Source organism: Penaeus vannamei, chromosome 20, assembly GCF_042767895.1.
Source record: "Penaeus vannamei isolate JL-2024 chromosome 20, ASM4276789v1, whole genome shotgun sequence".
NCBI classification, from domain to species: Eukaryota; Metazoa; Arthropoda; class Malacostraca; order Decapoda; family Penaeidae; genus Penaeus; species Penaeus vannamei.
The window spans coordinates 14,328,243-14,350,742 of NC_091568.1; the positions used below are offsets into that span (position 1 = coordinate 14,328,243).

Genomic DNA, 22,500 nt, shown 5'->3' on the forward strand with positions numbered 1-22,500 from the left:
GAAAGGAGAAGAAATAGAGGAGTGAAGAGGGAGTAGAAAGGAGAAGAAATAGAGGAGGGAAGAGGGAGTAAAAAGGAGAAGAAATAGAGGAGGGAAGAGAGAGTGGAAAAGATTTCAGAATTTAAAAGCAAACAAAAGGGATTTAAAGAGGGAGTAAAAGAGAAAAGAAACAGAGGAGGGGAGAGGGAGGAAAACGGAGAAAAATAAAAAAAGGAGAAAGGGAATAGAGGGTGGGGGGGGGGGGAGGGGGTGGAGGGGGGCAAGAGTAGAGTGGGTAACAGAGAGCAGAGTATGGGGGAGGGGGGGGGAGGGGGTGAAAGGGTACCATGACTATAATCGAGATACCCGTAACAGAAAAAAGAAGGCAAAGCTTACAGACAAAAGATACGCGGACTGGAGAAGAAAAGAAGCGGAAGAAGAAGAAGAAGAAGAAGAAGAAGAAGGAGAAGGAGAAGGAGGAGGAGAAGGAGAAGGAGAAGGAGAAGGAGAAGGAGAAGGAGAAGGAGAAGGAGAAGGAGAAGGAGAAGGAGAAGGAGAAGGAGAAGGAGAGGGAGAAGGAGAAGGAGAGGGAGAAGGAGAGGAGAGAGAGAGAGAGAGAGAGAGAGAGAGAGAGAGAGAGAGAGAGAGAGAGAGAGAGAGAGAGAGAGAGAGAGAGAGAGAGAGGAGGAGGGGAGAGAGGAGGGGACAGGGAGTGAAAAGGAGGAAAAAAGAAAAAGAAAAAGAAAGGAAGGGAAGGAAAAGGCTTGAGAGGCTTCATCGACAGGTCCGAAAGAAAGGAGGGATTGTAAAGGGGGAGAATGAAAAGGGGAGAGATTAAACAGAGAGACACAGCATGGATAAGAGGGGAGACTGGGGAAAAATAGAAAAGGTGCTAATAACGGAAAAGAGAAGAGAGATTGGAAAAGGACGATTAGAAAGGGGGGAAAAAGAGACAGGAAAAGAGGAAAATGAGGGAAATCAAGGGAGAAGAGACTGGCAAGAGAGAAATGCAGGGAAAAAGGAGGGGAAGGAGCCGACAGAGGGAGAGGGCAGGGGCAGGTTAATTGATACAGATTTCAATTAAAAATAACACAGGTTGCGGAAACGACAGGAGCAAGAGGAACACGCAATAATGCTGAATAACAAAGAGAAAGAGAACGTGAAATGAAGGGCGAGGAGAAGGGGGGATGGGGCGAGGGGGGAGGAAGGGGGAAGAGTGTACAATAATCACAGAGGGAGGGGGAGGGGTAGAGAGAAGCACCCCCTTGGCAAAGCGAGAAGTGGGTAGGGAGATAGAGAGAGGGGGGAGAGGAGGGATAGAGAGAGAGGATGAGGGGAGGGAAGGAGGGAGGGAGGGAGGGAGGGAGGGAGGGAGGGAGGGAGGGAGGGAGGGAGGGAGGGAGGGGGGGGAATGGAGAGAGAGAGAGAGAGAGAGAGAGAGAGAGAGAGAGAGAGAGAGAGAGAGAGAGAGAGAGAGAGAGAGAGAGAGAGAGAGAGAAAGAGAGAGAGAGAGAGAGAGAGAGAGAGAGAGAGAGAGAGAGAGAGAGAGAGAGAGAGAGAGAGAGAGAGAGAGAGAGAGAGAGAGAAAGAGAAAGAGAAAGAGAGAAGGGACCGAGAGAGAGAGAGAAGGGACAGAGACAGAGAGAGAGAAGGGACAGAGCCAGAGAGAGAGAAGGGACCGAGAGAAAGAGAAAAGGGACAGAGACAGAGAGAGAGAAGGGACAGAGAGAAACAGAGACAGAGAGAAAGAGAGAGAAAGAGAGGAGGGACCGAGAGAGAGAGAGAGGGGGGGGGGAAGAGGCCAGGAAAGGAATGGACCCGAAAGACTCGCGAGAGGAGCGATGAATGAGAGGCCACACGCAACAAGGAAACCATCTCAGCTGCATCTCACAAGGACCCGTCGAGCATCCGAGGCCCGGTCGCTTTAATAGGATCAGTCCTAGAAGAGGAGTAGGAAAAAAGGGGGAAAAAAGGAAAAGAAAAAAGAGGAGTATGATATAAAAGAAAAGAAGAAGAGAAGAAGAGTAGGAAAAAGGGGCAAAAAAAGGGAAATGTGAAAAAAGAGGAGTAGGATATAAAAGAAAAGAAGCGAAGAGTAGGAAAAATGGAAAAAAGAGAAATGTGAAAAAGAGGAGTAGGATATAAAAGAAAAGGAGAAGAGAAGAAGAGTAGGAAAAATGAAAAAAGGAGAGTTGGAGATAAAAGAAAAGGATACGAGGAAATATAGAGAAAAGGGGGGAAACAAGAGAAAGATGAAAAAAGAAGTAGGATATAAAAGAAAAGGAGAAGAGAAGAGTAAGGAAAAAAAAAAAGAGAAAGATGAAAAAAGAAGAGTAGGAGATAAAAGAAAAAAAGAGAAGGAAATTGAGATAAAACGAAAAAACACAAAAGCAAAACAAGATATAAATGAAAAGAAGACGAGAAGGAAATGGAGAGAAAAAGAGAAAAAAAAGACGAGAAAGAAAGAGGACAAAAAGACGAGAAGGAGACAAAAGAAAATAAAAATCTTTCTCCCGTGAAAACTGCCTCAATCGCCGGGTGGGTGAGGGGAGAAGGGGGGGGGGGGTAATGCGATTGCTTTGCTCGATAATTATTCGCAAATTAGAATCTCAGTGGAGTGCTTTTCGCTACGCGGGCTACTATAACAGCTTAGATGCACGGCAGAACGCATATATACTGTGTCTGTATGTCTGTCTGTTTGTCTGTCTGCTTGCCTGCCTGCCTGCCTGCCTGTCTGTCTGTCTGTCTGTCTGTCTGTCTGTCTGTCTGTCTGTCTGTCTGTCTGTCTGTCTACCTGTCTGTACCTGTCTGTCTGTTTGTCTGTCTGTCTGTCTGCCTGCCTGTCTACCTGCCTCTGTCCGTATGTCCATCTGTCTATCTCCTATAAAGAAAGAGAGGATCCGCCTGTACACAATCCTCCGAAAAAAAAACATAATTCTCACCCATATCCGTAGACAGAACACGACAGAGGGCGTGGCCTCCGCCGCCCGCCCCAGACGCCATCAGAAATCAATCAGGAAACAACAAAAGTGAGCACAGGTAACCCTCGTGGGCAGCAGGGTCCTTTGGCGGCCACTCGGCGCTCTCCAGCCCCCCGCGGCAGAAAGGAGCCTCCTTTGTTGTAACAGGGTTGTAGGCTGGAGTGTCCTCGCCTGCCCCCCACTCGCCACCCCCACCCCCGCTCCTACTACTCCCGCTGCTGCTCCTCCATCTCTTCCTCCTCCACTTCCTCTCATCATCATCATCACCATCAACCAACACCATCATCAACCATCATCAACATCATCATCATCATCATCATATCACCATCATCAACCATCATCATCATCATATCACCATCATCATCACCATCCGTCCTTGTCGCCGTCGCCGTGACCCTCTGCCTGTCTCCGGCAGTGGGCACACGAGCACCTTCAGGCAGCACGACCTACCCCGAAAGCCCATGCGCGGGGACCCGTCTCTTCAGTGAGAAGCTACCCACCCAAAGGACTCGCTCTGTAGCAGGTTATGGTGATATAATACCATACTGTAACCGGTTCTACTCGATCACTGCATCCAATCACACTGCATACGTTACCCTAACCCGCTACACCCTCTGCCAGGCCACAGTACACACGCAGACATCCCTTACACTCGCCGCACTATGCCCGAGAAGTACCTCCTCGCGTGCGGCTGTGAATTATGAATGCCACTTTGAGGGAGGAATAACAGAGCCTCAAAGTCGCCCTTCACTTAAAGTCTCCACACACCTGCACTCGTCCGTACGCGCACGATCGACCGTGACGGACCTTCTAACACGTACATGTCCACAAGTGCATGGATTCTCGCTCTGCTGTGCACAAGCTGCTGTTATTGTCTTAATATTTATGAGGTGGTGCTTGCATGTGCACGTCTATGACAGTGTGCAAGTACCGTTATAAGCGCGTGTACGTACGTTTATGAGCGTGTCAGTACATGCTTATGAGCGCGTGTATGTAAATATTTAAGCACCCCTGCACATACATGTTTCACGTTTTGCGAGGCAGCGAATCGAAGGGGAGAGCAACAGCATTCTTTTGCTTCTTCAAAGAGAATGCGTAAGAATGAGAAAGGGGAATAAAGGATGTGAGGGGACAGGGATGAGCCAGAATATCCAGGAGAGAGGGAGAAGAGACCAACGCGAAGGCAAAAAAAAAAACAAAATAAATAAAATAAAAAGAAAACCGAATAAAAGGAAAGGGCGGAAAGGGCGAATAAATGGGGCAGATTAAACGAATGAGCGCAAAGCACAGTGATTGCGTCGACCCCTTGTACCTGCCGACGATTAGCGCCAATAACGCCCTGGTTCGCTCGCGCGACGACCCCTCGCAATCATCATGGCGACGACCCGACCCAGCATCACGGACTGGACAAGAGAAGACTCGTGACTTCACACACCAAAAAAAAAAAAAAAAAAAAAAAAAAAAAAAAAAAAAAAGAAAAAAAAAAAAAAAAAAATAGAAATCAATAAACTATCGAATCATGACCCTTGACTCTGAAAAAAAATGACTGAATTGAACTGAACGTCCTTGACATCGAGATACACCAGCCTCCCCCCCCCACCCTCCTCCAACCCTGAATCGTAGTACAGTGTCTGAGAACGATTATTGGGCCGGGGAATTGTTCGATTCGTAAAATACGACAAAAAGTAAGCCGAATATGTCTGTGCGTATGAGTGTACGTGTGTGTGTGTATGAGTATGCGTATGGGGGATGGATGGATGGATGGATGGATGGATGGATGGATGGATGGATGGATGGATGGATGGATGGATGGATGGGTGGATGGATGGATGGGTGGGTGGGTGGGTGGGTGGATGGATGGATGGATGGATGGATGGATGGATGGATGGATGGATGGATGGATGGATGGATGGATGGATGGATGGATGGATGGATAGGTAGGTAAGTAGGTAGGCAGATAGATAGATAGATAGATACAGGCAGACAGATAAATATATATAGAGAGAGATAGATTGGTTGATACAGACAGACAGATAAATATATATATATATATATATATATATATATATATATATATATATATATATATATATATATATATATATATATATATATATAGATTGGTTGATACAGACAGACAGATAAATATATATAGATAGATAGATAGACAGATTGATAAACAGATAGATAAATGGATGAAGAGACTGATAAATAGATAGATGGTGATAAACAGGCAAATAGACAACCAGACATAGATACAGATACAAATAAAAACAGAAATCGCCAAACAGAAACAGGAGCACAGCCAGGGACGGCCAGAGACACGGCCCACCCAGCTCCCACCCCAACAAAACAAGCCAGCTGACACCGCAGACGACAAAGCAAGTAAACAAGCCACAGCGCGAGAGGGGGGCGGGGCTAATGACGGATGACGCGGGCGACACAGACTCCGGGCGAGGTCATGCGAGGTCATACGAGGTCATTTCCTGTCCCCGGGTTCCGGAGCTTCCGCCGCGTAATGTGCGATAGATGAGATGGTAACGGATAAAAAAAGGAGATTGGGATTGATGGATAAAAGAGACATACAACTAGATAGATAGAAGATCTAAGAGACATACATCTAGATAGATAAATAGACAGATAAAAGAAATATAAAGGTAGACAGACACATATGTAGATAAATAGACAGAATGGTAGATACTAACACAAAACATTTTTGAATGTGAGTTAGAGATAAGGATGGGACTAGAGATAAATAAATAGAAAAAGATATAGACGTAGAGATACAAACAAAAAAAAAACGGAGAGAGGGCGGGGGAAACCTAAAGACCCGAGACCCCTGCAAGATGCCCCTCTTCGAAATATCCGCAACCCAGGTCCCCCTTGCAGCCTCAGTGCGGGTTCCTGGCGCAGAGATGCAGTGGGGCGCCCTGCCGCACACCTCCCCTGTCGGCCACGTCCTGCCCCTCGTTAGGCACCGGCGGGGACGCGGAGGAACGGCCCGCAATTGCGAAATTTCTTTTAGTCCCCTCTCTTCCCTTCCTGCGACCCTCCCCTTTTCGCACCTCCCTTCTCCCTTCATTCGTGTTTTCGTCCTTCCTCCCCATCCTTCCCTTCAACGCACCTCCCTCCCTCCTTCATTCACATTTCTTTTGCTTCCTCCCCCTTCCCCCCCTCACTCCCTTCCCTTCTCAACCCCATTCCTCCCTCTCCTCCCCTTCACCTCCCCTCCCATCTCCTTCCTCCCCGTCCCCTCCCCCTCACCCACCTCCCCCTCCGTCGCAAAATGGGACTGCAGGCTTCATGCGGAGGTTACATGACAAATGGCCCCCATCACGACGCATCTTTCTCGAGCGACAGTTTATGTACACGGCAGTCTGCAAATGGGTAGGACGAAGGAAAAGGAGGGAGGGTGGAAAGGGCCAGGGGGAGAAGGACCCAGGGGGGAGGGGTGGGGAGAGAAGGAACAGCAGCACCGGAGACAATGGGCGGAGCGGTGTGGAGGGTTGGGTGCTGCAGTGGGCGGCCCGGAACCACTCGCGCCCGCCCCGAGAGACGACGGCGGCGATGCTGGTCCCGCGGGCGACGCTACGGCAGGAATTGGCCTTCGACGCCGACGATGACGCGACCCTAATGCCCAGTCGCCTTTGGGGGAAAGGGCTTGGCTTTCCCTCGAGACAAAGTGGATGGCGCATTACTTCGGAGATGGAGGTGAGAGGGACAGAAGAGGAGAGGGAGAGAAAGAGAGATAGGCAGATATATTTATATCTCTATATATGTATTTGTATGTATCTATGTATATGTATATGTATGTATTTGTATGAAAATAAGAACAGCCACAGTAAGACCAAACAATTAATGTTAAGTTTCGAACTTTTCACGAGTTACTCTTCAAATGCATAATTAAAAATCAACCATTATGGTTATCAGTCGTCTGAAGAGGAACTTGTATAGTGTTCGAAACGTAACGTTTATTTTCTGTTCTTACTATGGCTGTTTTCATTTTCATTTTTGTGTACACGTTACACATGTTTGTACTTGCGTTCTTGTATATGTATGTACATATATGTACAGGTTAATGTGTATGCATTCATATGCGCCCGCACGTACGTACGTACGTGTGTGTGTGTGTGTGTGTGTGTGTGTGTGTGTGTGTGTGTGTGTGTGTGTGTGTATGTGAGTGCGTGTGTGTGTGTGTGTGCTCGTGTGTGTGTGTGTGTGCGTTGTGTTTTTTTTCCTTTGTGTGTGTGTGTGTGTGTGCGAGCGCGCGCGTCTCTCTCTCTCTCTCTCTCTCTCTCTCTCTCTCTCTCTCTCTCTCTCTCTCTCTCTCTCTCTATCTCTCTCTCTCTCTCTCTCTCTCTCTCTCTCTCTCTCTCCCTCTATATATATATATATATATATATATATATATATATATATATATATATATATATATATATTCATATATATTTATATATATCTATATATATCTACATATAAACATATGCATATATATCTATATCTATATCTATCTATCTATCTATTTATATATAGAGAGAGTCAGAGTCAGAGTGAAAGTGAGAGCGAGAGCGAGCGAGAAATAAAAAAAATGAGAAAGACAAAAAAAAAGGAAAAAGAAAAAGACCCGGCATACTGCATCATGGAATGTCCCGCAAAAAAGAAGCGACAGAACATTACAGCAGGACGAAGCCGAAGCCGCCGCCGCCCGGGAGAGTCTTGTGGCTGAGGAGACACACGCTGCTCTTCAACGCAGGAGGGTCTTCCCGCCGCGGAATTCTCTCGACTTCTCTTTCCTTTCCTATTTATCTCTCTTTCGGTTTCTCTCGATTCTTCTCCTTTCCGTTTCTCTCTCTTTCTAGTTCTCTTGACCCTTCCCTTTTTCTGTTTATTTCTACGGTTCTCTTGCCTCCCTCCCTTCTTATTTCTCTCGCTTTCTGCTTCTCTCGATTCTTCCACTTTCCGTTTTTTCTCTTTCTGCTTCTCTCGATTCTTCCATTTTGCGTTTCTCTCTCTTTCCGGTTCTCTTGACCCTTTCCCTTTTTATTTATCTCTCCGGTTCTTTTGCCTCTCTCCCTTGCTATTTCTCTCTTCCTGCTTCTTTTGATTCTTTCCCCTTTCCGTGTCTCTCTCTTTCTGGTTCTCTTGACTCTTCCCTTTCCTATTTTTTTAACTCTTTCCCTTTTTATTTTTCATTTTTTACTCTTCCCCTTTCCATCTATCTTTAGGTTTTTCGTCACTCCCTGCCTCCCTCCCATTCTATCTTCCTTTCTCTTTCTTTTGACTTCCTCCCTTCCCATTTATCTCTCTCTCTGGTTCTCGTCTCCCTCCCTTCCTATTTATATCTGGTTTTCTCTTTTCACTTTACCTCTCTATCTCTTTGTAGACAAAAAGGTAATTAGTTAAGGCAGATATATTGCATACAATACATACAAACATATGTATGTGCGTGCGTGTGCGTGTGTACATATATACATATATACATATATACATATATACATATATACATATATACATATATACACATATACATATATACACACACACACACACATACACACACACATATATATATATTTAACCAACCAACCCTCCCGTCAATAAACAAACGAACCCTACTCACACCCCGCCGCCGACCACCACATCCAGCCCAGCCGCCAAGAGGCTCACCTGCAAAGAGAGAAAGAAAATACATTAGAACAATAATATATATATATACGGACGCGCCTCCTCGCCTCGCAGAGTGACCGCGCGGAGGGGTAATTAGCACGGGCGTTCGCCTTAATGAAAAAGAGGTCAGGGCGCGAAAGGTCATTTGTAATTAATGTGTGTGGGTGTTGGGTTTAAGAGGGAGGAGGGAGGAAGGAAGTGGAGGGAGGAGGGAGGAGGGAGTAGGGAGGAGGAGGGAGTAGGGAGGTGGAGGAAGGAGGGAGGGAGGAGGAAGGAGGGAGGTGAGGGTAGACGAAGGCAAGGGGGAGGAGGGAGTAGGGAGGTGGGGGTAGAGAGAGGCAAGGGAGAGGAGAGAGAGCAAGAAGAAAGGGTTAGAGAGAGTAGGAAAGGAAGGAATGGAAAGAAGAGGAAAGGAAGGGATGGAAGAGGTAGATGGAGGGAAGGGGGATGGACTAAGGAGCGGAAGGAAGGAAGATGGGGAGAAAATGGGAAGGGGTACGGAGAGGAAGAGGGGAGAGGAATAGAGACGGAAGGAGGAGGAGGAGGAGGAAGGGAGTGGCCCTAATCACGACTTTCTTCATCTTGAAACCTTGGTAATCACATGCACCTTACACACTCAAATAAATAAATAAATAAATAAATAATAATAATAATAAATTCTCTTTTTCTCTAGTCTCTACAGAACAAAACATTTACCCTTGCAGAAGTAGAACAGTAGAGAGCGCCCTCAAAACACTCATTTACCCAATCAAAGAAAGAAAGTCACTGTCCAAGCGTTGGCCAGCTGGCAGTGACTCTGCATCCGGCACCTCATTGGCACTGCCCTCGTGACAATGACGCTAAATGCCTTAACCTTTAGGACCCTGAATGGCGCCACTCCAGCAACATTGACTGAACGACCGTTAGCATTCACTAGGTTGTGGCTGCCAGGTCCATTGTAACGGGTCTGGGATTGCAGTTCACTTAAAAGTCGTTATGAAATTAGTAAAATCAATGTTGATATCTCGTCTTCTAGATGCAGGCGACAGATGCCAACTTCCCCCTTTCTGCAACATTATCATCGACAGAAAAAGAAAACCCATTAGACGCAGAGGTTTATCACTGTCATTTTATCAACACTTGTCATTCAACAAAAGCTCTGCTGCCATGACCCTCTGCCTCTAACTTAAGGCCCGGCGCAGATAAGACGGTCCATTGTGCACACATGTACGTACGCGCACGAGGGCGTGCGTGCGGACAAGGAGGCAGACGTCCGCGCGGAGATGGCTCAAGCAGGTTACCTTTGGCGGCGAGGAACACTTGTCCGAAGGCGCCAGCGACCACTCAGGGCAGCGCGAGGGGCACCCAGGCACCACGGGCGCTTCCTCGCCGCGAGACAAGAGCGCCGATTTGTTCAGTCGCAGCAACGTCGACGGCGTGAGCTAAATGCATCGTGGCTTCGAGGAGGAAGATATGATGGCTTGTATAAATAGAATGTGCGAGGCGCTGCGTCACCTATGCATGGGGGGGCGGGGGGGAGGGGGGAGTTCTTCCTTTACGCCCGCTGTTGTTTTCGCTTCTTCTTTCCATCCTTTTCCTCCCCTGTTACATTTCCATCTGTCTGATTTTTTTCACCTCTTATCCGTCTTATCTCTTTACCTCCACCTCCTCTTCCCTTTCCCCTCAACTTTACTTACGACGTTTAATTCTTTTATTTTTCTTCTTTCCATCTTTCTCCTCCTACTCTTCCCAATCCAACTTATCCTTCTTACCTTCCCTTCCCCCCTCCCCATCCATCTCTTTCGCACGATACCCGAAACCCAGGAAACAGCCTTCACCCACGCACCCAAGATAACCCCAGACAACCCTTCCCCCTTTCCATCCCACCGCAGCCACATCCCACTATCCCGCTTCCCTCTGGCCCTTCCCCTTTTGCCTCCCCCCTAAGGCCCCCTTCCCCTCCTCCCTCGGGCTCCCCCTCGCACTCCACCCCCTAGCCCTTCCCCTTTCCCTCCTCTCTCAGCCCCACCCCCTTTCCCCTCCTCCCTCAAGCTCCCCCACTTTCCTTACCCCCCTCCCCAGGTTCTTCCCCCCCTCTTCCCCCCTTTCCTAACACAAACCAGGCCGAGCGCTGCTAGTCTCCCCGGCCGCCCCCGCGCCCCCGTCGCAAATCTAATAACCCGGCCGGAGTTAATGAGGCGACGTATTCCAGCTCCGGCCCACTCGGCTCGACCTCCAAAGCACTGCTCCTGCTCCGCCTCGTTGCTTGTGTGCTTGTTTGCCGACCCCCTTCCCCTCCCCTCTCCCACTCTCCTCCCCCTTCCCCCTCCCCCTCACATCCATCTTCCCATCGCGTTCCTGTGACCTGTGACCCGCGTCTATTATAAGCTGAGGTCAGGCACTAAGTTTGGCCCCGTCGACATGACCCAGCTGGACCTAGGACACCTCTCTCTTTCTCTCTACCTCTACCCCTCTCCCTCTCCCTCTCTCTCTCTGTATGTATGTATGAATTTATATATATATATACGTACATATATATTTATTTATTCATCTGTCTCTCTCTCTCTCTCTGTGTTTACATATCTGTCTTTATCTCTCTCTCAATCTGACCCACATATGTTTCCGTGCAGAATACAATTGAAAATATTACCGCTTAGACACGACTGCGAGAAGATGAAGTCGTAAACAAGCGATTGATTCCACTCTAAACTAATTAAAAACAATCCCACGCATTCGGACACACAAAAAGCAAAAGAAAAAAAAGCGATCAGATACTACTTTCAAAAACACACATCTAAATCACACATTCCCACAAACGAACAAGCTAAACCCCTCCAAAATTAGCAAAAACAAACAAACAAACACACACCAATAAACAAATAAACAAAACTAAATCAATAAAACACACAAATAAACAAGTAAATCATACACGTAAGCTATCTGTTGCGCCCTGTCCGTCCACTCCCCGCCGCCGCCGCCGCCGTCGCCGCCGCCGCCCCCACTTACCCCGAAATTACGCTAATGGCAACCCTCCTCCATACATTCTTCATGATGAACGTTGTGAATGGAGACTGCGGCAAGTTTTTCTCCTTTAGAATTCCAGCCCCGACGCTGCTCACTGAGGCTGCTGTTGCTCCTGCTGTTGCTGATGCTAGGAGCGAGGGAGAAGAGAAAGAGAGAGGGAGGAAGAGAGAGGAGGAGAAGAAGGAGAGGAAAGAGGAGGAAGAGGAGAAGCAGAAGGAGGAGGAGGAGGAGGAGGATGAGAAGGAGGATTAGAAGGAGAAGGAGAAGGAGAAGGAGAAGGAGAAGGAGAAGCAGAAACAAACAAACAGCCAGGAAAGAGAGAGAGAAGGTGGGGGCAGGCAATATTTGCACGGTCTTAATGTGCTTAAATATTTAATCAACGCTCGCTCGACATCTGTGAAGAAATGTGCATGAAGTGAACACCTGCGCTTCCAGCCGCCGCTCAGGACGACCACGGCGTCGGGCCTTTTCTCCCCTGCGCCTTACACTCTTCTCCGCGCCTCGCCCCAATTCCACCCTGAATCAACTGGGCTCTCCGAGGGCGAATCTCTCTCTCTCTCTCTTTCTGGTTTGATCTCATTTCATTTATTTAATCTTAATTTCTATTTTTATTTTTGTCATTTTTTTTTACTTTTCTGCTTCTTTCCCTTTTCTCAATTCTTTCTTTTCATCTCTTTCCCCTTTTCAACCTTTCTCTCAATCTCTTTCTCTTTCTCTTTCTCTCACACACATACACATACACACACACGCACACGCACACACGGGGAAAACATGAAAGAAAGCATAATATGATCCTCTGCATCCACACCCTCCTCCGTGCAAACACTGCCTCGCCCATACACATAAAAGCACACATACTAAAACATGCCAGCACGCACACACACGCACACGTACAGGTAAATACAGACACTCACACACGCAAACACACTCCCACTCTCACGCAGATCCTCCCTCGACACGCCCACGCAAACACACCCACGACCCCCCCACCCCCCACCGCACCCATACAAACTCAAGACTACAGTACATCCATTACAAATCCTGACACCGAAGCAACATAAATAAACCCACATGACAAACGGAAAGGGCTCCTGTATTTGCCGCGTGCGTTCCGCGCCATAACACGCGCTCTCGGCCTGCTTTTTATCGAGAAAAAAAACAGCAGTAAGTAAAAAAGTAGAAAAAAAAGAACACCATACACTTACACACACACACACACACGCACGCACGCACGCACGCACGCACAAACACACACACACACACACACACACACACACACACACACACACACACACACACACACACACACACACACACACACACACACACACACACGCACATTTTTTTTTCTTTTGGGGGGGTGGGGAAGAAATCAAGGTATATAGAAGTACTTACATAGACCTTGGTAGAAATACTCTACGAAGGAAAGCCGATGAAGCAAATACGAATCATACTGGAGAAGCAAAGGCGAAGGGGAAGGAAGGGAGGAGAGAAGAAAGGAGGAAGGGAGAAGAGAAGAAAGGAGGAAGGAAGAAGAGAAGAAAGGAGAAAGGAGAAAGGAAGAGGAGAGGAAAGCAAGAAGGGATGGGGGAATACGGAGCGGGGGAGGGAGGGGAACGAGAAGCAGAGGCAGAGGGAAAGTGGGGAAGTAAGGCAGGGGGAGAGAAAAGGAGGGAAGGAGAGAGAAAGGAAGGGAAGGAGGAGGGGGAAGAGTTCAAAAAGAGAGAAAAAAATCCAAAGAAGATAAAGCAGTGCGTACCCCCTCATAAAAGCCTCCCAGGGGGGGTACGCCGACAGGCCGCCGCAGAGCCGCGCCTCATGTCCCAGCAGACGCAGAAAATATACTGCTATGAACCTTTATATGAGCTGCTGACACATGCGAGATCTCGGCCGTTTTGTGCAATTATGGGCCTTTGAAAACATCCGGGGACTCACTTAGCCAACCCCAAGCTGTCCATAATAATCCGCATCGTCACTAAAGCCAGATTCTACAAATCCGGACGAGTTTTTTCTACACAATGGCGAACACTGGCTTCGCGGGGGACGGCGAATGCGCTTGAAAAAGAACACGACTACATTTTTATAGGGATACACTCAAAAAAAACAAAAAAAAATCGTAGGATTACACTAAAACAGTCGCTGGATTACGACAAATATTGGATTTTTTAATCCCACAACATATATACGATTTTTGGATTATATATGCAATAAGTCATAAGATATCAGAAACTGAAATCAAAGATCTAGAAAAAATGATTACACAAAATGAATAAATATACAGTATACATTAACAACATCAACAACAATGACGACATCGACGACGACGAAGAAGACAATAAAAACAATAAAAGATAAGCAAATAAATAAAAGCAGAATTACACAGATTTCCAAACTGCCCCCACCCAACGATCCTTCGCAACCCTAACCTTCCTCAACACGACTGCCAGGGACGAAGCGACCGACCCCCGAAAACGACCAAATACGACAGACAAGCACTCAAACCCTCGTTTTTCTAGGCTCAAAAAAATCGTTTCGGCGCGGGTACTATGGGCCCCTCGCCTGCAGACAGTCCGTAAGCAGTTGTTATTTAATATATATAATGACTAAAAACCATGGCAAGGGACAGGGAGTGGGAGAAAGGGAGAGTCGGATAGAAAGGGAGGGAGGGAGGGAGAGAGAGAGGGAGGGAGGGAGAAAGGGAGAGAGGGAGGGAGGGAGGGAGAGAGGGAGAGAGGGAGGGAGGGAGGGAGAAAGGGAGAGAGGGAGGGAGAGAGGGAAGGAGGAAAGGAGGGAGGAAGGGAGAGAATGGGAAGAGGGAGGGAGGGAGGGAGGGAGAGAGGGAGAGAGAGAGAGAGAGAGAGAGAGAGAGAGAGAGAGAGAGAGAGAGAGAGAGAGAGAGAGAGAGAGAGAGAGAGAGAGAGAGAGAGAGAGAGAGAGAGACAGACAGACAAAGACAGAAAGCCAGAGAGACAGAGACAGACAGAACGAGACACAGAGCCATAGAGACAGAGACAGAGAGAATACATGCGTGCGCCGGTGCGTGTCCGCCTCCCTGCGTGCGCCCACCCACCCCCCCAACCCCCGCGCCTCCGCCACGCAGCAAGCAAACCGCAAATGAGGCGCAGCGACCGACCGACCGCGCGGGAGGAGAGAGAAACCCGGCAACCGCATTCCAGGAGGCGAGCAAGCAGGCTCCTTTCTTCCTCCTTCAGCCTCGGTCCCGGACGCAAGCACCTCGTCTCGAGCAATAACCCCCGCAAGCACCGACGAGATAACGCGTTGCCATATATATGTACCTCAATAACGAGCCAATCCGTTGCCATGCATAAATGCTGCAATAACGAGCCAGACGCCATAAACCAAGGCTGCAATAACGAGCGAATCCGCTGTCATAAGTAAATGCTGCAATAACGAGCCAGACGCCATAAACCAAGGCTGCAATAACGAGCGAATCCGCTGTCATAAGTAAATGCTGCAATAACGAGCGAATCCGAGCGAATCCGCTGTCATAAGTAAATGCTGCAATAACGAGCCAACCGGTTGCCATATACCAACGCTCACTAATGAGCCAATCCACAAATAAACCCTGCACTGAACGAGTAGATCAGACGCACCGCACCCACGCTGCAATAACGAGCCGACCCTTTGCGCCCTATCAACTTTGCATGCAATAACGAGCGGACCAGCTGCCGCAAATCAGCGCTGCAATAACGAGCCAATCTCCTCCACCACACCAACCCGGCAGACCATGTACCCCCCCCAACCCCCCACCCCAACTCCCTCCACCACACCGAACGCCACTCCTCGTCGAAAAAAAAGAAAAAAAGAAGAAAAGTAAAAAAACAAAAAGAAAGGAAAAAAATATCAAATCGGAAACGGAATAACAAGAGAGATTCTTCGGCGTCGGAAACAAGGCGGGAGAAGCAGACCCCCCCCCCCCACCCGTCCCCCACCCCCTCCATCTCTGCAGCGTCGCCAAATGCCGTCCTCTTTAAGCACTCCGAGACGTTGTTGGAATCAGCATTACAATTATCGTCGTCGTTATCGTCGTCTTCGTGATCATCCTCCTCATTATGACTATGATCATTAATACTATCCCTCATTAATACTATCACTATTACTAATATCACTATTATTAGTATTATTACAATCATCGTGATCAGCATCATTGTTATTTTCATAATTATCTACATTATGACCATAATATCACCATTATCATCGTTATCGTCCTCCTAATCATCATCTTCCTTTTCATTATCATCATCATCATCATCATCATCATCATCATCACCACCACTACCACCACCACCATCACCATCGTTCATTATCTTCATAATCATCAAGGAAAATTCAACTGACAGATTTGCACGGCATCGAAAACGCCCGACCGAGCACACTGCCCCTTGCAATTGCGCAATCCAGTGAGAAAAGCAAAGTCAACAAAAACAAACAAAAAGCTTTACCCCTCGATGTTGCACGGGGGGGTGGGGTGGGGTGGGGGGTGGGGGGAGGGGTCGTTAGAGGGACTCCCACTCCCTCTCCCTTTCCCCTCCCTCCAACTACCCATACAAACAGAGGAGAAAGCGATAGGAGCACGAAAGAAGGGAAGAGGAAGAAGAGATAGGGTGAAGATACAGAGGAGAAAGGGGGAGATGAAAGAGGAGGGAGAAAGAGTGATGAGAGCAAGAGGAAAGAGAAATCGGGAGATGAAGGAAGGAGAAAGAGAGAGGAAGACGGTATCCTCCCCGTCGCTCTGTCCCTCACCGTCGGCCTCCCGCTCCCTCGCCGATAGGGAAACAAACAAGCAAGCAAACACCTCCAAGCGCCCTTTTTAAACCTACTTACACAAAAGGAATAAATAAAAGGAAAAAAATAAGAGCTGGAGTTTAAAAGTATCCGAGAGCCATGCGAAGACCTCCCTTTTCTTTCCCTCCGATGGCACGTTCCGCGTTTTTGCCCGCTTTCCCTTTGCTCTATCGGGTCCCTGGGCTAAGATAGACGAAAGAAAATGTGTGTGAGAGAGGGAGAGGGGGGGAGGGGGAGAGGGGGAGAGGGGGAGGGAGGGTGGTAAAGGGAGAGGGAGAGAGAATGACACTCAAACACACACACACACACACAAAACACACGCACACACGCACACACACTCACACACTCACACACACACACACACACAGACAGAGAGAGAGAGAGAGAGAGAGAGAGAGAGAGAGAGAGAGAGAGAGAGAGAGAGAGAGAGAGAGAGAGAGAGAGAGAGAGAGAGAGAGAGGGAGAGAGAAAGAGAGAGAGAGAGAGAGAGAGAGAGAGAGAGAGAGAGAGAGAGGAGAAAAAAAAACAGAGTGAGACAAAAAAATCTGTCAGTCCGACAAACAGAGACACAGACACAGTCAGTCAGTCAGTCAGTCAGTCAGTCAGTCAGTCAGTCAGTCAGTCAGTCAGTCAGTCACACACACACACAGACCCAGAACCAGGCAGACAGGCAGACACTCAGCGAAGACAGATCGCCCGGACATCAGCATCTAAACACATACAGCACACACATCCTCCTCCTTATTCCGTGCCTCGCCTCCCTCGCCTCCGTATTCAACGAGATCGGACGGGCAGCACAAGAAGGCAATGTTGCAGGGCAATGAACACGGCCAGCTGTGCACTCGCTGCAAGGCCCATCCCCTCCCCCTCCCCGTGTGCCAGTGGGGGGAGGGGGGGAAGGGGCACAGCAAGTTCTGAAATGGTCTTTTCTTTTTTGGTTATTCGTTATTCCTGTTTCCTATTATGGATTTTGATCCTATACTCTTAAACCTCTATATTAAACCTCTGTCTTAAACCTATATATTAAACCTACGTCTTAAACCCCTGTCTTGAAACCGTATGTTAAACCTACGTCTTAAACCCCTGTCTTGAACCTGTATGTTAAACCTACGTCTGAAACCTATATGTTAAACCTAAGTCTTAAACCTATATTTATATACCTATGTCTTAAGCCCATGTCTTGAATCCATGCCTTTATTCTGTATCTTGAACCCATGTCTTGACCAAATGTTTTAACCCCTTTTACCTCCTATTCAACCTGGGCCACATATATGGTAAAAAAAATGATAGGTCGCCAGTTGGATTTATTTTCCTTTTCTCTTTTAGCAAAACCAGACATCGGGCTCTCATTTTTTCTACGGAATTTGTTCTAAGATTAACCGTCTTATCTTTGGAGAGACGATCTCATCCCATTCTGCTATATCCAGACCCAGTTATCCTCTTTGTCTTTTCCTCAAATTCATCCGTCCTTCGTTCTTATTCTATTTTTTTCTTCTATTTCTCGTTACTTTTTCTTTCCATGTTTCTCGGTTCCTATTTTTATGTCTTCTGCGTTTCCTCTCGATTTTGAATTGCTAATTCTGTGAATTCCTATATTTTAATTCCTATAATCCTGTCTTTTCTCTATCTCTGTTTTACTATGCCTACTTTTCTCAATTCTTCTATTTCCATTTCTAAATTTCCTGCTATTTCATTTCTCCCCATCCCATCCATTTCTACTTTTCCCCATTTCTCTACTTCCACTCCTACATTTCCTCATCCATTTCTACTCTTCCCCATTTCTCTACTTCCACTCCTACATTTCCTCATCCTTTTCTATCTCCATTTCATGTCGACAAAGGTAGAAAAGGTATGAATGAGACTGAACTTCCTATACAAGAGAAGTACTTGACCGATTTCGAAGGCGTGTATTTCCCGCGAAGATACATTCGAAACCTGTCAAAATACATCTCTCGTTTTGAGGAAGACATTCATTCTCCTTCGTGCCATTTTCTACTCCACTTCTTGATCACCTCCATTCATTAAACCCTCTCATTACTCCTCTCTCGCCAGCCTATTACTCATCAATCTCATTCTCTCATATTGAGGAAGACATTCATTCTCCTTCGTGCCATTTTCTACTACAATTCTTGATCATCTTCACTCATTAAACCCCCTCATTACTCCTCTCTCGCCAGCCTATTACTCATCAATCTCATTCCCATTCATGCGATTCATTCATGCCTTCCAGCCTGCGCCCTCCACTGCCTCCCATCACAAGCGACGGCTCTCATGTAACGTTGCATGCAATTGCGCCATGTGCAGCGCGGCATTAATGAGCACTCTGCTGGTAAACCGCACGGGATGCCATGATCCCTTCTTGCAGAATGTAGGTCGAGTCCTGCAATTATGCAACACTTCCTAACGGCCAATCAACACCCCCCTCCCCCCTCCCCCCCTTCACCCCTATCCCCACAACAATCAACCAATCCACACACCGTCCCCCTTCCCCCACCCTCGCCACCACCCCAATCAAACAATCCCCCCCCCCACCCTAATTAACCCCCCACCCCCCAGCCCCCACCTCGAGGGAGACGGACGATAAGAAAGCAGGATAATACCCCGCCAGGCGCTACCGTCACGACCTGTCACGCGAGAACATTACGCCAGACGACCAGCCTATGAGGGGCTATTGTCAACTGCCGCGGCGCAATGATAGTTCATGAGGGTGATGATGGCAGCAATAATAATAAAATACTAATGATACAGTGCTGGTGATGATCACGTTAATAATCAGTAATAATAAAACATAATAATAAAAACAATAACACACAAGAACGCTATGATCATCATCATCAACAACAACAGCAGCAGCAATAACAAAACAACAAAAACACAAATAACAACAATAATAACAACAACAACAAAACAACAACACAAACAACAATAATAATAACAACCCAAACAATAATAAACAAAGCGGAGAGCAGAAGTGGGCCGCGCGTGACGGACCCCGCCAGACGATGCCACCGCCAGTTAAAGATCACGAACTCGGTGACCATCTTCAAGAAAAAAGAAAAAAAGACGAAAGAACGAAAAGAAAAGAAAAAAAAAGGCATGGATCGCTCCTGGGAGTGGCCAGAAGTAACCGTATATCTGTTTCCTTGTTTGTTTTCTTATTCTTATTCTGCTCTGTTCTTATAAGTTTTTTTTGTATTCTCATTCTGATTTCTTTTCCTAAACATCAATTTTCTATCTTTTAATTCTCATTTTCATTATTTAATTCTCTTCTTTTTTAATCTCATTTTCATTTTTTTCTTTTAAGACTGTTTCTCATTTTCATTTTCTATTCTATTGTCTTGAAAGGATGAGAAAAGATAAATTCACAAGACGACATCCATACCCTCGAGAATACGCAGCACCTCAATTCAATAAATAATCAAAACGAAACAAAAAGAAAACGGTCGTAAATATCTGTTGAGACGCTAAAATCCGCAGCTAATGCACTCCCTCCTCACTAGACCGCTTGTTGCAAACCGCCGAATCGTTAACAATTGCAAGAACGCAAGATATCACACGCACGCTCGGTGTTGCTAACAAGGAGAAACAATAGCGGGCCAGGGGGTGGGGGAGGGGTCGAGAGGGGGAGGGGACGGGACGAGAGGGAGATGGGAGGGGTGCGGAGGGGAGGAGAAGAGAGGGGGAGGGGAGGGGACGAGAGGGGGAGGGGAGGGGACGAGAGGGGACGAGAGGGGGAGGGGAGGGCAGGGGAGGGAGAAGGAATGGGAGGGATGCGGAGGGGGGAGAAGAGAGGGGGAGGGGAGGAAGGGAGAGGGAGAAGAAGGGGAGGAGAAGGGAGATGGAAAGTGAGGAGAGGGCATGGCAGGAGATGGAAGAGGAAGAGGAAGAGGAAGAAGAAGAGAGGAGAGGAGAGGGAAGAAGACGGGGAATTGGAGAAGGGAAGGGAAAGGAACGGGAAAAAACAGGAAGGAAAGAGGAGGAGAGGAGGGGATAGGACGAGATGGCGAGGGGAGGAGAGGAAAAGAGAGGAAAGGGAAAGGAAACAAAGGGGGGGGGTGAGGAGTCGTGCCCTGGGTGACACCACACGACGGGGGCGCGGCGACCACAAGGCACCGGGCATGAGTGACTCAGCGGAAGTGGGGAGAGAACGGAGAAATGCGTGAGTCATGAACCATGGGAAGAAATGCTTAAACACACAAGCACATAAACATACAAAATGAGAGGAGAGCGGGGTGGCAGAAGAAACAAAGGAAGGAAAAAAAAGAAAACGAAAAGTAAATGCGTAGGAAACGCATCGATATTTTTAAAAATTACGATAGGAAACAAATAAATAAACAAATACAGAAATAGATAAGTAAAACGAAAATAAAATAATCACTTGATAAATTAGAAAATTAAAGGGGAGAATCAAAAGACACGACAGTTTTAAAAAATTGTGTGTGTGTGTGTGTGTGTGTGTGTGTGTGTGTGTGTGTGTGTGTGTGTGTGTGTGTGTGTGTGTGTGTGTGTGTGTGTGTGTGTGTGTGTGTGTGTGCGTGCGTGCGTGCGTGCGTGCGTGCGTGCGTGCGTGCGTGCGTGCGTGCGTGCGTGCGTGCGTGCGTGCGTGCGTGCGTGCGTGTGTGTACGAACAAAATCAGTTGATGAAGAGAAGAAAAATAATGAAAAGTATTGTGACTGGAAGAAAGAAGAAAATAAAGAAGAACACTAACAGGATTGAAAAAAATAAAATAAAAACGGATAAAAAGATTGAGAAGAAAAAGATAAACGAAAAGAAAAGAAAAAAATAGGGATAAATCAGATCGTATGAAAGAAACAAAATAAAAATAGGAAGGAAAGACAGAAGGAGATAAGGAAAGGGTACGAAACCGGAGAACGGAGGAAGATAAAGACGATGCCCATGCCTACACCCCCCCACCCCACCCCCCTCCGGCGAAAGGTCAAAGGTCGCCGCCCAGCCAAAGAAGACGGGATGCCATCCATCACCCTGACCAGGTATGTGCACCCCTTATTACACCCCCCTTATCCTACCCTCGGCCCCCCCCCACCCTTCCCCCCACCCAGGCCTCCCTTACCCTTACTCCACCCTAGCCGGCCCCCTTATCCCCGTGCCCCACCCCCTTCCCTACTCTAACCTAGCCCCCCCCCCTCTTACACTGGTGCCCCTACCCTGGTCCCCCTACCATGCCCCCCCCCCACCCAAAACCTTCAGTCGATGTATGAGACGCAAATATACCTTGGCAGAAATAAGACAGAAAAATGGGTAGAGGCAAAGAACAAAATAGAAAAAATAGGAAGAGGCAAAGAATAATATTTAAAAACAACAACAGAATTAGGCAAAGCATAAAATAGAGAAATAAGAAAAGACAAAAAATACAAGAAAAAAAGAAAGAGGCTAGGAATAAAACAGAAAAAAAGGAAAGAAACAAATAATACAGAATAGGAAGAGACAAAGATAACGATAATGACGCAATAAAAGACTAGTGAACCACAAGAAAAACTTAAAAAGCTTCAAACATTCCAAGTATAATGAAGAAATGAATATCCCTAGTATAATATAAAAAAAAAAATCTTTGATTTCGCTTTCGTATATCTTACCTGATACATTTCTGTTAAGGAGAGAGAGAAAGAGAAGGTATGAGAAGAAAAGTTAGAGAAAGAAGAAGAGATGGAAAGAGAGAATTACGGGGCCACAACCTAGGTGAGGAAAGAAGGATAAATGAAAAACGATATAAAAGGAAGGAAAATGTAAAGAAAATATATATAAGTGAATAAAAGAAAATGAAAAATAGGAAGGATAAGCCGAGGAGAGACAAAATGAAGAACAGACATAGAGGAAAAGATGGAATGAGGGAATGGAAAACAGGGGGAAAGGCGAAAAAAGCAATAGGATTTACGACGGAATAGGAGAAGAGAGGAGAAAGAAGACGCCCCCCCCAAAAAAAAAAATAATAATAATAACAATAACAATATTAATAAGAAGAGGCGAGTATGGACGACAGAAAAAATAGGAAACATGACACGACACTATTACCACGACTCCCCCCTCCCCCTCCCTCTCCCCATC

The 22,500-nt window shown here is 47.0% G+C and overlaps 1 protein-coding gene across 1 annotated transcript in view; it reads right to left on the bottom strand.

Annotated features, from left to right (window-relative positions):
- The window catches only part of sdk (sidekick cell adhesion molecule), a 134,307-nt gene extending 116,655 nt beyond the window's left edge, over positions 1 to 17,652 (bottom strand). The window contains exons 1-3 of the mRNA XM_070134514.1: positions 17,597 to 17,652; positions 17,470 to 17,549; positions 9,908 to 9,949 (exon numbers count right to left, since the gene is read on the bottom strand). Of these exons, the coding sequence (XP_069990615.1) occupies positions 9,908 to 9,949; positions 17,470 to 17,549; positions 17,597 to 17,652 (178 nt within the window). The remainder of the gene's footprint in view (positions 1 to 9,907; positions 9,950 to 17,469; positions 17,550 to 17,596) is intronic.
- Positions 17,653 to 22,500: the final 4,848 nt, after the last annotated feature.